The 17,523-nt window shown below is 43.5% G+C and overlaps 1 protein-coding gene across 2 annotated transcripts in view; it reads left to right on the top strand.

Moving 5' to 3' along the window:
- Positions 1-9,095, top strand: part of LOC127441028 (NACHT and WD repeat domain-containing protein 2-like) — an 87,516-nt gene extending 78,421 nt beyond the window's left edge. The window contains exons 8-9 of one of the 2 annotated variants that reach the window (XM_051698161.1): positions 2,200-6,145; positions 7,142-9,095. In XM_051698161.1, coding sequence (XP_051554121.1) covers positions 2,200-6,105 — 3,906 coding nt within the window. In that variant the 3' untranslated portion in view covers positions 6,106-6,145; positions 7,142-9,095. Of the gene's footprint in view, positions 1-2,199 lie in introns of both variants that reach the window. The other variant, XM_051698150.1, reaches the window with a different exon arrangement.
- The last annotated feature ends 8,428 nt before the right edge of the window (positions 9,096-17,523 follow it).

Raw genomic sequence — 17,523 nt, 5'->3', positions numbered from 1 at the left:
TTTTTCTCTATTTGTCTGTAGATTAATTAAGAGTGGAAAGCGGTTAAAACACAGACAAAAAGGTGATTGAGAATGAAAGGATGAAAAATAATTATTTATTTATTTGGCATGTTAGGCCAGTAGAGAAGGATTTGCTGGCCCTGAGAATTCGCCACTGGTCTATTCATATTAGTTCATGAATAGAGTTCATAACACTAGTTCATGTTAACTAATGTAATTAAGTAATGTTAATGAATACAACCTTATTTTAGTGTTACTATATAATTTATAAATCAAAAAATAAAAAATAAAAATGTATTAAATTATAAAAATGCAAAATAGAATCATTTTCACATCATGACTTTTGAACCCCACTGTATCAACAAGTACACACACCAAATAGTCCAAATACTGATTGCTTTGCAAGTACAAACTTAGAAAAGGATTGCAGATATCACTTACTTAGTTCAAAGTTTGTATTTTACCATATTTACTTCATTGCAAAATATATTCTCATCTGTCACCTTCATCCAATATAATGCGGAGGTAGGGGTGTGTGTGTCACGTGTTGATAGTCAGAATCGTCAGTGTTGATATGTTTGTGGGCAAGGAACAAAGCAAGAAGGTTGGTGTTGACATTTCCTGTCACCCATGGCAACCTGCCACAGACCTCAGCCACTAATGTTAGTTCACAGATGATGAGCCTGGGGACCTTGACTAACTCTCTCATCCTTACTCTTGCACTGTCTCTCTCACTGTCCTTCTATCTAACATCCACACTACAATGACACTCTAAAATATTTATCTATATGGAACTCAATTTCTCTATACACACAATGTAAACAGCCACACACCTCCTTTGGTAATCAAGTTCAGAGTGTATCTCTATCATGCCTATTACTTACTCCAAATGTCTCAGGCTTCCCATGTCAGTGTAGTAGGGTTTGAACAGTACAACAAAATAAAAAATAAAAATAAAAATAAAAAAAATTATGCAGCAAGTATGAGCACAGTGATGCATTCAAGTGTACATCAAACACACAGAAGCAATCTGGACACACACACACATACTCCTTGGCCAATCACATGCAGTAGATGCAGTAGTAGTCCACTAGGAAATGGCAAAGGATCTTATCATTAATGGCCAGCCTCTCCAGACAGAGAGATAAAATGTGTTTCTTTGAATCACAGCTGGAGGCACTCTTGAACCACATTCATATAAATATTAATATGCAAACAGGGAGGGAAATATTCAAACTGATTTAGAAAATCCTTGTTGCACTCAGGAAAAGTAATCCAGAGCTGACTTTATTGCTGTTGAGTGCATTTGATTATTTGCTGTGTATACTCTGTCATTCCTTTTGGTTTGTCTTCCTCATGCCGTCAAGTTTAGTGTACATTGGATCTATTAAATAATGGATGGAGTGTAGTCACTCGAGTTTTGTTTGCTAGAGTCACGCTTATGAACACATTGCTGTAGGTCACAGCAGTTCTTGAATTTTCACCCAAGTGTGTTTTTATAGCAACAGGACACAAGGTCCTGTTAAGCACAGATAATGATGTATAAAGTAGTTGCATATAGCCTATTGCATATGTCTACAAGCTACTTAAATCAGATTACAGTATTATTACTTCAGCACACCTAATTGTGAATTTAGTCTGCATATTCAATAAATGTTCTCCATATAATTTAACATGCTGGAAAAAAATACTGTACATTGTATGGTAACACTTTACAATAAGGTTCTATTCATTAACATTAGAAAATGCAATAGGTATCGTGGACAAACAATTAACTTGACTTTTTTACAGCATTTATTAATCTCGTTTAATGTTAATTTATGAAATTACAATTGTTAGTTCATATTAGTTATGACAATAACGATAATACATTAACTTACAGTATGTCAACATATCCAACTTTTCTTTAAAAACATTAGTATACAGTATGTTGAAATTAACTACATTAATAAGATTAAAATTGAATAAGAAATTTTAAAGATTATAAAGTGCTGTAAAAGTATTGTTCATTGTTGTTTCATGTTAACTAGTGTAGTTAACTAATGTTAATGAATATAGCCTTATTGTAATATATCACCATATACAGTATACTGTATATATACTATATGTGTGTGTGTGTGTGTGTGTGTGTGTGTGTGTGTGTGTGTGTGTGTGTGTTTGGTGTATTTCTGAACTGCTGTTTCATTTTCTTTTGTTTAGGCCTATTCATGGCTACAGAAAGAGATGGGACCAGAAACAGACCCAGTGGTCATTGTCAGATTCATTGGCTCCACTGACTTCTCCACTGACCTCCGCACCCTGCTACAGAGTATCTGTGAACAGATAGCCATCAACTACCGGTGCCTGATCCATTTCTTGCCAAACAAGATTCAGGAGATGAGGGAACTGCTGGTCAATTTGCTAGGGGAGTCATCATTCCACCGACCTCTAGTCATCATTCTGGATGCCTTGGAGCAGTTGTCAGGTGTCGATGAGGCACGAAAGCTGTGGTGGCTGCCTGTCCACCTGCCACGCACAGTCCGCATTGTAGTGTCCACCCTGCCCAACAAGCATGGGATACTGCAAAAACTACGTTGCCTGATACATGATGAGGACAGTTATGTTGAACTATTGCAAAGAGATCGCAAAGCTTGCAGTCAGACTCTTAAACAGCAGCTACTGAGCGTCAAAAGGAAGGTGACCTCTGGTCAACAAATATATGTGAATGAGGCAATGGCAAAGTGCACACTGCCTATGTTTGTCAACCTCATTTACCGAGAGGTAGTTCACTGGCGGTCACATAAGGACGTGGATGACAAATCATTGTGTTCTACAGTCCACGAAAGCATTGAGCAGCTTTTCTACTCTATCGAAAACAAGCTCGGCTCACGCTTCATCTTTCGGGCTCTTGGCTACATCACAATGGCACGGGCAGGGCTGACGGAGCTTGAGCTAGAGGACATCTTGTCTTTGGACAACAGTGTCCTTGGGGACATCATGGTGAGCTCTAATCTTAAAAATCCACTGCGTATTTCTTACGATTTCATAGCCCGACTAAAAGAGGAGCTTGAAGGTTACCTGGTGGAGCGTCAAGTCCATAATGTCACACTAATGGTCTGGGCGAATCGCCATCTGCATCTCATAGCACAAAAGCTATACCTCAGTAATGAAGAAGACGTGCATCAAATGCATAGCCTTTTGGCAGAATACTTTCTCGGTGCGTGGGCAGGTGGTAGAAAAAAGATATTCCACTGCGACAATAATCATTTTGCCTCACTGAATATCTCCCAACATCAAAACTCTCACCACCAGCAGAGCCTTCATGGTCATGACAAAACTTCTGCTGACAAGCACTCGTATGACAGGCAGACACCCGAACAACCCTGGGTGTTCCAGTGTAACTTGCTAGAACCAGACATCTTTTTTGTCAACCACAGAAAAATGACAGAGCTAACATACCACTTGACAAGGAGTGGCCGCACAGATGATCTCATGTATGGTGTCATCATGAATTTCAGTTGGCTCTACACAATGATTAAGATAGGGCAGTTTGACAAGGCATTGTCGGACATTGACCTAGCTTACAGTTGCACACAAGAAAAGGAGCTGAAGTTTCTTGCCACTATGCTTCGCAGTATAAAGCTCAAAGTGACCAAGAATCCGGCATCACTGTCTGCTGAGCTACAACAAAGACTCCTTCCTGTAGTCACATCACTTCCCAAGCTCAGACACCTTCTTCTCGAGTGTGACAAGGATGGTCCTAAATACTGCTCCATCGTGCCACTGCACTCTTCCATGGATGTCACATATAGTCCTGAGAGATTACCACTCTGTTTGAGCTACATGCAAATAGTGGAGATTCTACCAACCTTAGCACCAAACATAGTCATTGTTGCACTTGAAGACGGTTCCGTCAGCACATGGGATGTTGAGAGTAGACTGCTGCTGAGGCAAATAGACACAGCAAGGTCGGTTGTTCTTGGTATCCGCCTAACCACAGATGAGAAGTATCTAGTTGTTGCCACTACAAAAAACACACTGCTCATTTATGACAACCACAAGTCCTGCTTATTGTCTGAGGTGGACGTGAAAGGATCCAAGCACTGTGGCATCACTGGCGGAGTAGCGTTCATCAATGGATTCACCTTGTCCAGCCACCATGCCTTGGCTTGGCTGGAGGCAAGCAAAGACGTCAATGTAATCGATTTACTCTGCAGCTGGCCGTTGCATCAGTTCCATTGCTGGTACGAAGTAACCTGTGTTCAGTGCTCCCCAGATGGAATGTATGCTTTCTGTGGACAATATCTCAACACTACCACCATATTCCATCTTGGTAGTGGGGACAAGCTTGCTACAATGACTTCGGAATTCTCTGGTGGCTTTGTTAAGTCCATTCTGATTCTAGACATGATCCATCAAATGGTGATGATTGATAATGAGGGCAGTCTCTCTGTGTGGAACACCAAAGACATCACAAACCCGAAGCTAATGGAGGATTATGACTGCCGGGGAGATGAGAGCGAGGTGGTGAGCATAGAGCTCTCAGAGGATCAGCGATCCATCCTCATTTGCAAAGCGAGGAGCATTGAGGTGCTGGACACCAAGATTTGGAAGATGGCAGAGAAGTTCAAGGCCAAGCGTAGTGAGAAGTTTGTGGCAGCCGTTCTCTCGAAGAATAGTCAAAGTATCATAGCCTCAATGGAGAACACTTCATCCATATTTGTGTGGAGGAGGGACAGTGGACAGTGCATGGCCAGCTTGATAGAGATATCTGGGGCAATTGTGAAGCTGATCAAATCAACACACCATAACTTGCTGCTATCAGTGGCCAGCAGTGGCGTGCTTTCTGTGTGGGACATTGACATAATAACAGCTATGTCGAACATTGATAAAACAGGGAAACCAATCCAAAGCCTGCAGCTGTCTGGCAGGGAGGACTTTGTGTACACCATGGATGGATCAGAGGTCATTCACAAATGGAACTACAGCACAGGTTTCATTGAGATGGTTTTCAAGCATGAAGGCCTTGTGGAGAACTGTGTTCTGACAACATCGGGTGACCTCATGGTGACATCTGACGATAAAAACAGTCAGTACATCTGGCATACAACCACAGGTGAGAATATATTACGCATCAATGGCCAGAGGATTTCACAGCTTCTCATCACGCACAATGACCAATTTGTAGTGTCCCTTTGTGAACAGAATGCCTCTCGCGTTTGGAGGCTTGCTACGGGTCACAAGGTGTGCAACATTCTGGTTACCCTCCAGCATGCTCTCATAACCACAGCAAACACGTTCCTTGTTGGCACCAACAAAAACAAGTTGTTGGCCGTTAGCTTGTGGTCGGGAAGCGTATCTAAAAAGTTCATCTGTGATGATGGGATCACAATCATTAACTTTAAATTAATCCCTGACAGTCCAGATTATGTGGTCTTCATCACTTCCACAGAGACAGTTTTCATCTGGAGTGTCGCTGATGAGTCTGTGTGTAGGCGAGTGCAGCTGCCCAGCAACTTTTTGAAGAACCTGGAAGATTTCCAAATATCACCAAATGGGAAATTGGGGATTGTGTCGAAAGGTGACGAGAACATCAATATCCTAGACCTCCACAGTGGTAAACTGCGACTGGTCCATGCTGCTGGCATCATATGGCGGCAAAATCTCTCACGGGATGGACGCTACTTAGTCTACATCTGTTTCCGAAATTGTGATGAGGATGATGATGCAGGTGTGGTTTCAAGTCTCATTGTCATGAGACTGGCAGATGGTAAAAGCATAGGCACCTGTTCTCTCTACAAAACGCCAACCTATCTGTGCCTATCACAGCGAGCACTTAACATCATTGTGGGTTTTGAGGATGGCAGCATTGGCACCTACACAGTAGTAGACCGTGTGGATGCAGCTCTGAAAATCAAGATTGCCACCTCAAACAGCCGCCAAATCGTTAACAATGCCTCTCAGAAAGTACGACCCAAGTGTAGCACCAATGCCTTCAAGACCATTGCTGACTGTGTGTGGAGAGAATCCACTGAGGTCTTCTCTCGAGACAGTCCTATCAATGTTTCTGACAGTGGGGAGCCAGAAACCACAACACCCACAAAAAAAACTGAACTGCTGCAATGAGAGTGCCCTCTTTAGGACAATAAGGGCATGGCGGAGCAAGGTGAGGTTTGTGTACAGGTAAATATTGTTTACAGCAACTTTGATTCAGCTGCACAGATCAGTCCTCTGGGTAACACACAGCAACTGGCCAATTGCTCTTAAGCTGCACTTAAGCTGCAATCAATCACCTTGTTTTTTCTTATCATTAACTTACTCTTAAAGGGATAGTTCACTTAAAAATTAAACAAATCGTATAACTTTCTTTCATGGAACACAAAAGGAGATGTTTGGTAGTATTTTGGTCTCAGTCACCTTTCACTTTCATCTTTTATTTTCCATACAATGAAAGTGAATTTTGAATGTGACTAATATTCTGCTTAACATCTCCATTTGTGTTCCACAGCAGAAAGTCATACAGGTTTGGAACACATGAGGGTGAGAAAATGATGACATAAAATTAATTTATTGGTGAACTGTCCCTTTTAAATGTGTAAGTTGAATTCAGTATCATTTAAAGGAACATGTTCATTCAAATAAAATGTTATTCATTGCAATAAGCCAATCCAATGGGCTTTACAATATGTTCTTCCTTATTATGTGTATGTATGCCAATGTGGCCATATAGTTTAGATTTTCTATGAGTTTTTGTCCAATCAAGCCAAAATGTCACTTTATATAGGAGCATAGAGAAATGTAATATATTTGTAGCCATATAAGAGTTGCTGCCATTTTTTTTTTTTTTTTTTTTATGTTCATGTTTCTTAATGTCCTCTGGTACTGTACCTAAAAGGAAACATATATACATATGTACTTTGGTTGCTGCAGTCTGTGCAACTACATAAAATGTTATGTTGTGCTAAATGCAATCAAAGTGAGTGCCTGAAACTGATGAAGACAAAATTGCAGGGAATTTTTTAACAAAAATACCTTGATACAAATATTCATTATTACAGTAAACATGATCAGCAGACAATGAATAATTTGGTTAATTTGGAATTAACAGTTCACTATTATATTAAAAAGATTTTTTTTTCTTCTTCTTCTTCTTTTTATTCAGGTATGCAGAGTATAGTCTGGAGTCATAAAGAGCTTCTCAGTAAATTCAGGATGCGTTCCAATCTTTCTCTGACCGAAGTGGCATGGAATTCTTTGTTTGGCATTTGCTCTAAATGCCAAACATTTGAGAGACAGTATTAAATCCATTCTATATACAGTATATACACAAACAGTACTCTGTAAAAGTTTTAGGCAAAATGTTTTATATACTGTATATATATAAATAGATGACCATAGCAGGAAGTCGGTAAATTAAAGTGTTATTTTATAACCTCAGTGAAAGAATACGAACTTGATACTGATACTGAGAAGGTCATCTTCTGACTCCACTGAATCCAAGAGATTATGACTATTTATGCTTCACTTTAAAGAACGTGTAATTAATTGTACCAAAATAAGGACGGTACAGCTGTACCAAGCAACAAATATTGAGTATTGATTAGAGGACTAAACCACTACTGAGGATTTACGTGTAGCATCTCGCCAGGAGTAGCTACGCCTTAAATAGTTGGGTCTTCTTATCGTATACAAACGTGTATGTGTAATTGTTAGCTCATGTTCTTTATGAGGTAATGATTGAATGTGTGCTAGAAAAAAAGATACTTTGTATTTTCATGTTATAGATAACTTAAATATATTTCTGAATAGACTTAATGTTATCATAAACAAGGTTGATTTATGAATGGCCTATACAGTATATTCTCAAATATGGTTGCCAAGACAGTGTTGGGTGGTTGCACTTTACAGTATTCTAAACGGGTTGTTCACCAAGGTTGACTTTGAATAGGTGTGTCACAAATGCTAACTATATATTTTTGCCTTCAGTTATGGGTGTTCTCTGGCATGTTGCAGAAGAAAGTAGTTTCAACAAAATGATCAGCCATGCCCCATTTAGACTATTTTCTCCATAACTCAAGGGCTATTCTGTCAAATTGTATGTTTACCTCTAGAAATACTGAGACAAAGGCCCATTTACAACCCACAACCTGTAGCAGTATTTAGGAGTGTTTAACTTCTCCCTTCAAGTGTTTCAAACCCATAGATATTATACAATATTTGCCAAAGTTTATTTATTTATTTAATTTTTTATTGTTAGGTTTGTTTCATTCCTATTTGTTTTCAGAATGTTAAATGGTGTTGTTTGTAACCCACATTTTTTCTGGCTTTATTGTGTTTTTCTAGTGTAACTATAAAAAAAACAAAAAAAACATGCATTATCTTTGCTAAGATATTGAGGAAGTCCATCTCTATTACAGGGACGAAAACTCAAGAGAGGTGAAAAAGGTGAGAAAGTCATAGCAGGTGTTCCAGATGTTTATTTTCAGTTGATTTATTTGTTGTAGTTAAAGCATTTGTTGCATTTAAAGCTTTTTTTTTTAATGGTTAAGTTTAAAACAACTCTCTCAAGTGATTTTAATATGGAAAATATTTAAAATATTACCGAACAATTTGGGCAAATTACCTTCAGAAAAGGTGACTTTAGCTGAAAGATGAGTAGTCCCTCCTATTATACTGGAATGCCAGTTTTAGAGTATATTTGAATGTGTCAGTATGAGAGCAATTGAACAGTACATTATATGTTATGTAACTTGAATGAATTTTAACAACATACATGTTTGCAAAACATAGTTCACATACTGGTATTGAATGTGTTTATTGTATTATTTGTATTGTCAAGATTGAAATCCCTGTTTAGAGATTGATATATTTTCATAAATTATGTACTTACATTTTGTTACAAAGTTGTTTAAGTATTCTGAAAAAAAAAAAAAAAAAAAAAAAACTAGCAGAAAATGTGTCTGAAAGCAATAGGACTTAGTGTGTATGCATTGTTTGTATGGAACATTTTAATGTAATAAAATGCTTTTCTTTCTGCCTCTTAAATTTGCCTCCTAAATTTCATTACTTTCCTTTGGGTATATAAGTTTTTTTTGTTTTTGTTTTTTTAAACATAGTGCTTACAAATGTGCTTACTTAAAATAAAATAAAAAAATCCAGAAATTACCACTAGTAATATGAGTAACGCTTTATTAAAAAGAAATCCTACATGGCACAACCAGAAAGTGAGAAATTGAAATTTCTGGTTGCTAATAATTTTGCTCCCCTGTACGATATGCAGACAAGTGTGTTAAATAATTTCCAAACACTGGGCAGGTGCAGTATGATATCAATATGACAATTCCTGTTTGCACACACCTGGATTCTCTCACAGAAGTGTGCAGTAGTGCAGGCACCAACACAAAAAACACTACAGTAAACAAACAGACGCTCAGGGCAGGAATGGTAGGATGTGGTCTCTATGGAAACTGTAGAACCCTCAGTGGCATCAGTCCTCTGTTGTGGTGACTGCTGAACTGGCATATCAGCATTATGCATTAGGAGGAAAAACGTGGAGGGACCTGATGGAGGGAACGAGACGTTGTGTCGATGTAGTGACATTAGGGGTCACTCTTGGGAGCCCCAAACACCTCTGCTTTTTTGAAAAAAGGCCAATGAGAATTGGCGAGTGAAATTTGCATGCCACTTCCCCGGAGATACGGGTATAAAAGGAGCTGGTATGCAACCACTCATTCAGGTTTTGTGCTGAGGATCCGAGACCAGGTCCCGGCCATTTCAGCGGGTAGTTCAACGTTGTGGCAAGAGGGACACAACGTCTCGTTCCCTCCATCAGGGAACGGAGGTTACGAAAGTAACCAGGATGTTCCCTATCTGTCACTCACTCGACGTTGTGTCGATGTAGTGACACTAGGGGTCCCTATACAAAATGCCACAACTAGCTGAACTGTGTTGCGTGAAATGGCGGTGTGTGATGGGCAGACTGCTGTGTGCCTCGTAGCCAGTGCACCAGGCCGTCACGTAAATTCCCCAACGCTCTTATGAGCATCGAACGGTCCATCAGGAACAAGTCGACTGCCCAACTATAGGGACAGGCTAGTCCAGCCGAGGCTTCTTTTCCCTCTCTTTTCCCCAAAAAGAGTGGAATTTGTTAACTGACTGGGAGCCATAAGTGTCTGCATCAGGGGGTGTCCCTTACAAGGGAAAGACACTGCGGAGACCACACCCTGCCCAAAAAGGGGGGGGGGGTATTTTGAGTGGAATACGTCACATGGTCTTACCGAGTCTTGTCGGAAGTATATCATGTGGAGAGGTCCCATGGTAGGTCCTACCTGAAGGGGGAGGAGTTTCTACAGAGCATGGCGACTGGGGGCAGAGGGGCCTCTGCCCAAGGAAGATGCAGTTTGCCGTCAGGAAAATTTTTTTGCGGAAGATATCACATGGGGTTGCCTTCGTGGAACCAGCACATGTGGAGCACCTACATCAGTACAGGGGCTCATCAGCGCATGTACTGGGCCGGTCAGCGAGTTTCTCTGCAAACTCAGCTGCCAGAAGGCTAAGGAGGAAAGTCATCCAGGGATCACAGTCTGTGAACTTGACTGGGAGTCAAGAGTGGACGTCTTCACCTCAAGGGAGGGGAAAGGCACTATGCGCAAGCAGTACATCCGGCCAGTTGTCCCGGAACTTACCTGCTCGTACCTGCCAATACACAGGACGAGTCTAGCTCAACCACTGGCCAGGGCCCAGGACGCCGCCACACTCCTGGTGTAGTGGGCTCGTAACCCCGCAATGGGTGGCATGTCCTGAGCCTGATATGCCATCGTGATGCCGTCAATGACCCAGTGGGCGATCCTCTGTTTGGAGACAGTGCTTCCTTTCCGCTGTCCACCAAAGCAAACAAAGAGCTGCTCGGAGCTTCTAAGGCTCTGCGTGCGATCCAAATAGATGCGTAAAGCTCACACCAGACACAGCAATGCCAAGGCTGGGTCTGCCTCCTTCTGGGGAAGTGCTTGCAGGTTCACCACCTTATCCCTAAAAGGAGTCGTGGGAACCTTGGTCACATAGCCCGGTCGGGGTCTCAGGATCACGTGAGAGTAACCCGGACCGAACTCCAGGCACGATTTGCTGACAGCGAACGCCTGCAGGTCCCCTACCCTTTTGATGGAAGTGAGCACAGTCAGGAGAGCAGTCTTCAAAGAGAGTACCTTAAGCTCAGCTGACTCCAAGGGCTGACTCCAAGGGCTCATGAGGGGACAAGGTGCGGTCTGGAGGGATTCATCCTCCTAGCGCCTCTCAGGAACCTGATGGTCAAGTCGTGCTTCCCCAAATACTTACTATCTACTGCAGCGTGATGCGCCGAAATAGCGGCTACATACACCTTCAGGGTGGAGGGGGACAGCCACCTCTCCAGCTCTCCTGCAGGAAAGAAAGCACTGATCCGACTGCGCATCTCTGGGGGTCTTCGCATCAGGAAGAACACCACTTAGCGAACAGATGCCACTTCAAGGCATACAGGCGCCTCGTAGAGGGAGCCCTAGCCTGAGTGATCATGTCTACCACCGCGGGTGGTAGGCCACTTAGGTCTTCCGCGTCCCATCCAGGGGCCTGATGTGGAGATTCCAGAGGTCTGGTTGTGGGTGCCAGATGGCGCCCCGTCCCTGAGAAAGAAGGTCCTTCCTCAGGGAAATTCGCTGGGGGGGGGGGGTGGGCTGTCGCGAGAAGCATGAGATCCGAGAACCACGTCTGGGTGGGACAGTAGGTTGCTACTAGGATGATCTGGGTAGTCCAGGGGGCCAGCTGTGTGCCAGCGTATCTATACCGAGGGGTGCCTCGGTCAGGGCGCACCAAAGCGGGCAGTGGGAGGATTCCCAGGAAGCAAACAGGTCCACCTGTGCTCGACCGAATCGACTCTTACTTCAGGGTAACCTGACGTGACAGCGCGTCCGCTGCGGTGTTGAGGTCGCCCGGGATGTGAGTGGCTCGTAGCGACTTGAGGCGCTGCTGACTCCAGAGGAGGAGACGGCGGGTGAGTTGTGACATGCAGTGGGAGCGTAGACCGCCTTGGCGGTTGATGTACACTACCGATGCTGTGTTGTCCGTCCGGACAAACACATGCTTGCCCTGGATCAATGGCCGAAACCTCCGCAGGGCAAGCAGTACTGCCAAAATCTCTAGGCAGTTGATGTGCCAATGCAGCCGCGGGCCAGTCCAGGAGCTGGCGGCTGTGTGCCCATTGCATACGGCGCCCCAGCCCATCTTGGAGGTGTCTGTTGTAACCACGATGCACCTGGAGACCTGCTTTAGGGGAACCCTGCCCGTAGAAATGCAAGGTTGGTCCAAGGGCTGAAGAGGCGGCAACAGATCGGCGTGATGGCCACACGATGGGTCCCGCGGCACCATGCCCATCTCGGGACTCGAGTCTGAAGCCAGTGCTGAAACGGTCACACATGCATCAACCCGAGCAGTGTGGCCGCCGCTGAGGATGCCATATGCCCCAGGAGCCTCTGAAAAAGTTTCAGTGGAACCGCTGTTCTCTGTCTGAACGCCTTCAGGCAGTTCAGCACCGACTGTGCGCACTCGTTCGTGAGGTGCGCTGTGCGAGTCCAACTCCAAATCGAGAAAAGAGATGCCCTGAACCGGGGAGAGCTTGCTCTTTTCCCAGTTGACCCAAAGCCCCAGTCGGCTGAGGTGCCGGAGCATGAGGTCCCTGTGTGGGCACAGCAACTCTCGAGAGTGAGCTAGGTTTAGTCAGTCGTCGAGATAGTTGAGGATGCGGAGGCCCACTTCCCTTAGCGGGGCAAGGGCAGCCTCTGCAACCTTCGTGAAGATGCGAAGGGACAGGAACAGGCCGAAGGGGAGGACCTTGTACTGGTACGCCTGGCCTTCAAAGGCAAACAGCAGGAAGGGTCTGTGTTGAGGTAAGGCCGAGACGTGAAAGTACGCGTCCTTCAGGTCTACCGCCGCAAACCAATCTTGATGCCGGATGCTCGCTAGTTGCGTTTTTGCGTCAGCATCTCGAACGGGAGTCTGTGCAAAGCCTGGTTTAGTACTCGCAGGTCCAGGATTGATCTCAACCCACCGCCTTTCTTCGGTATGAGGAAGTAAGGGCTGTAGATCCCTTCTTCATCTCGGCTGGAGGGACAGGCTCTATCGCACCCTTGTGCAGAAGGGTAGCGATCTCCACACACAAGGTAGCGGCGTTCTCACCCTTCACCGAGGTAAAGCGGACGCCAATGAACCTGGGCGAGCACCTGGCGAACTGAATCGCATAGCCGAGTCGGACGGTCCGGGTCAGCCATCGCGATGGGTTGGAAAGCACGAGCCATGCGCCCAAACTCCGGGCGAGGGGGACCAAAGGAATGATCACGTCGGATGTACCGGCGGGTGGGGCCTCGTGGCGGGGCGGAGCTCGAGATGCCACGTCGAGGGGACTCGAGCCCCGTGGCCGTGCTGAGTCCAGGGACATCGAAGCACTTACCTGGCTCCTGCCGCCCACCATAAGATTGGCCGAGGAGGGGGAGGAGGAATCTCTTCCCCGTAGTCCACAGGAACCAATCCCGTGTGGGCGTGTTTGTGCCACAGCTGGGTGCACAGGGGTGGGGGGTCCACTGCTGGAGTGCCATACTTGCCAAAATGGGACGGTGGACAGTGGTCGTGACGACGGACATGCGCACCGGATATGTGACCCAGGAGATGAGGGAACCATTCTTTTGTCAGGCTTTTGGGTGCCGCAGCCTCCTGAGGGATCACCAAATACCCCCTGGCCGCTCCGCCATCGAGGGTAGCAAGAGCGGGGGAGCTGAAAGACCGGGACCGGGCAGTAAAAGATGCCTCCCATGATCTTGTCAGCTCCTCATGCTCTTCCGGGAAGAAAGGAACGGGGCAGGGTGTGGCCGTGGGCGGCGCCCCATGCCCAGGAACCGATCGTCGAGCCGCGAGGGTTCAGGGGAGAGTGGAGGGTTCCACTCTAGCCCGACACTCGCGGCCGCCCGGGAAAGCATGTCCATCATTTCCGCGTCGGTGTGAGACTGGGCGACCGTTCCCAAAGGAGGAAGCTGAGCCGAAGCCTCTGCGTCAGACTGGACAAGCCCGCTCTGCGATGCTGCGCTCGATAACTCATTGTCTTCTGGAGCTCCGAACGAGAAGTCGAACTCGCGCTGAGACGAGCCGCTGGTCTCGTGCGGGAGCCTGATTGGGGCAAGCGAGCGTGCTGGGGAATGGGAGGTCCATGGGAGGATACCCGGCGGAGGTGGTCCCATTGATGTCCCCTAATCGCCCCCATTGCTAACCGACGCGGCCTCAAACCTGTAGATAGAAGAACCGGTGCGGGGCGACCGCAACGTTGCCATGGTCATGATCTCGCAATGATGACATGACTCATCCGCGAACGATGTCTCTGCGTGGGCAGTGCCCAGACACATAAGACAGCGATCGTGGCCATCAGAAGTGGAGAGATATCGACCGCAACCAGGAATAACACACAAACAGAAAGGCATCTTTAAAAAGACGTTCCGTGTGTGCCGGTCTTTTAGAAAGAAAGAAAATATACTCTTTTTAGAATATATTCTTTTAGTTGTTTCTGCCGAAGCGCCCAGGGGCGTTCTCTGCACTCCACAGGTGCAGAGGGGGAGAAGCCGCTGAAATGCGGTGTAGAATCCAGCAGATGAGGTGAATGAACTTCGTGGATGAATTCAGCTTCAGTGAATTGAACCGCTCGGCTCCGAAGAGAAAATCTGAATGAGTGGTTGCATACCAGCTCCTTTTATACCCGTATGTCCGGGGGAGTGGCATGCAAATTCCACTCGCCAATTCTCATTGGCCTTTTTTAAAAAAAGCAGAGGTGTTTGGGGCTCCCAAGAGTGACCCCTAGTGTCACTACATCGACACAACATCGAGTGAGTGACAGATAGGGAAATGCATTCCCTTTTTTACATAAAGTCATCACAGCATAATCACTCTAATTCATCTCTCCCTAGGAAGTCACTGAGCTGTAACTGAACTATTGTCATCAAATAGTCAATATTTGCACTACTAAATATACCATGTTTGCTCTGATCATCCCTCTGTTTATTTCTTTTTTCATTTCCTGGTATGAGCACTTTCCTCATACAAGCAATTAAGTCATCACTTTCCAATGAAACAAAGAGAAACTTTTAATGATCTTCCCATTTAATGTTACTGTTAAAGAAGTCATAAATATAAATACTTCTTATTGCTGGCAATGCTCGGGTGTGCAGAGATTGTTTCCAATGCCACCAGAGTAAACAACACGCTTTGATAATATCTGGCATTCAAAACTTTCAAAAGCTGCAGAACGTTCACAACAACAACTTCTGGAAAGTTGAATGCAAAACAGGTTTGTGTTGGATTTGTGTTGCACTTAGGTTCTCTATGGAAAAGACCAATGGCTCTTAACCAGGGCCTCCAGATGACTTAAAATATTAAAAAATAAGTTAATAAGATACAATATAATAATCTAACTTGCTACTATAAATCTAAAAATGCTAAAAACCACAAAGAAATTAAGATGTACAATATGTAAACAATATATATATATATATATATATATATATATATATATATATATATATATATATATATATATTAAATAAACTGTTTTATTAAGAAAAGGTCTTGAAATTTCTGGAATGATTACATTAATTTGCGGTCAATTAGTGGTCTGTGTGAGCTTTGAATATTGTCTTGGACAACAGGGGGCCTTGGAGTCAAAAAGGTTGACTTATACCAATGGTTTAGACTACTGACTGGGCCCAAGAGAGAGAGAGCGGGCCCACTCATAGTTTGTTTTTATTTCCAAGCCCCTTGAATTTAAGTAATGGCCCTCATTCCACTAACTTTAACCAAACACTTTATTTAGATCACATCACAATCATTTAATGGGATGAGGTCAGGACATGATTTTACACTATTTATTTTTTGTTAGAGTGATCCTCTTCTGTCATTCATTCTGTCACAATTTTTCCAGATTAGACAAGTGCCATGCCCATTATCTAGCACTTCCAGTAGTAGCAAATACTGTGTTAGCATGCAGTGTTTTGGTTTTTCCAAACATTAAAAAAAAAAAAAAAAGAAAATAAGTTTGTCACATCTATGCCACTTTTGTGGCCAAAAGTTTGGAATAATGTACAGATTTTGCTCTTATGGAAAGAAATTGGTACTTTTATTTACCAAAGTGGCATTAAACTGATCACAATGTATAGTCAGGACATTAATAACATGAAAAATTATTATTAAAATGTGAAAAAAAAAAAAAAAAGTTCAGAACTTCTTAAACTACTTCAAAGAGTTCTCATCACAAAATCCTCCACGTGCAGCAATGACAGCTTTGCAGATCCTTGGCATTCTAGCTGTCAGTTTGTCCAGATACTCAAGTGACATTTCACCTCACGCTTCCTGTAGCACTTGCCATAGATGTGGCTGTCTTGTCAGGCACTTCTCACGCACCTTACAGTCTAGCTGATCCCACAAAAGCTCAATGGGGTTAAGATCCATAACACTCTTTTCCAATTATCTGTTTTCCAATGTCTGTGTTTCTTTGCCCACTCTAACCTTTCCTTTTTGTGTTTCTATTTCAAAAGTGGCTTTTTCTTTGCAATTCTTCCCATAAGGCCTGCACCCCTGAGTCTTCTTCCCATAAGGCCTGCACCACTAAGTCTTCTATTTACTGTTGTACGTGAAACTGGTTTTGAGCGGGTAGAATTCAATGAAGCTGTCAACTGAGGACATGTGAGGTGTCTATTTCTCAAACTAGAAACTCTGATGTACTTATCCTCTTGTTTAGTTGTACATCTGGCCTTCCACATCTCTTTTGTCCTTGTTAGAGCCAGTTGTCCTTTGTCTTTGAAAACTGTAGTGTACACCTTTGTGTGAAATCTTCAGTTTTTTGGCAATTTCAAGCACTGTATCCTTCATTCCTCAAAACAATGATTGACTGATGAGTTTCTAGAAAAAGCTGGGTTTTTTTTTTTTTGCCATTTTTGACCTAATATTGACCTTAATACATGCCAGTCTATTGCATATTGTGGCAACTCAAAAACAAACACAAAGACAATGTTAAGCTTCATTTAAAGAACCAAATAGCTTTCAGCTGTGTTTGAAATAATGGCAATTGATTTTCTAGTACCAAATTAGCAATTTAGCATGCTTACTCAAGGATAAGGTGTTGGAGTGATGGCTGCTGGAAATGGGGCCTGTCTAGATTTGATCAAAATTGAATTTTTTAAAATAGTGATGGTGCTGTTTTTTACATCAGTAATGTCCTGACTATACTTTGTGATCAGTTGAATGCCACTTTGGTGAATTAAAGTACCAATTTCCTTCCGAAACAGCAAAATCTGTACATTATTAATCTGTACATTATTCCAAACTTGTGGCCACCAGTGTAATTCCAGTAATACTGTAGATTAGAACATCCAGGGGATCTTGAGCAAAAGTTAACTTCATGCAGCTTTCAGTGATTTATTTTTTATGGTTACCTCATGATAGCTATTTGTAAAATACAGTACAAATAAAAAAATAAAAATAGCC

The sequence above is a fragment of the Myxocyprinus asiaticus genome, chromosome 1, assembly GCF_019703515.2.
Source record: "Myxocyprinus asiaticus isolate MX2 ecotype Aquarium Trade chromosome 1, UBuf_Myxa_2, whole genome shotgun sequence".
NCBI classification, from domain to species: domain Eukaryota; kingdom Metazoa; phylum Chordata; class Actinopteri; order Cypriniformes; family Catostomidae; genus Myxocyprinus; species Myxocyprinus asiaticus.
Note: the sequence above shows the minus strand (reverse complement) of the source record. Positions and strands in the feature narration are given on the sequence as shown.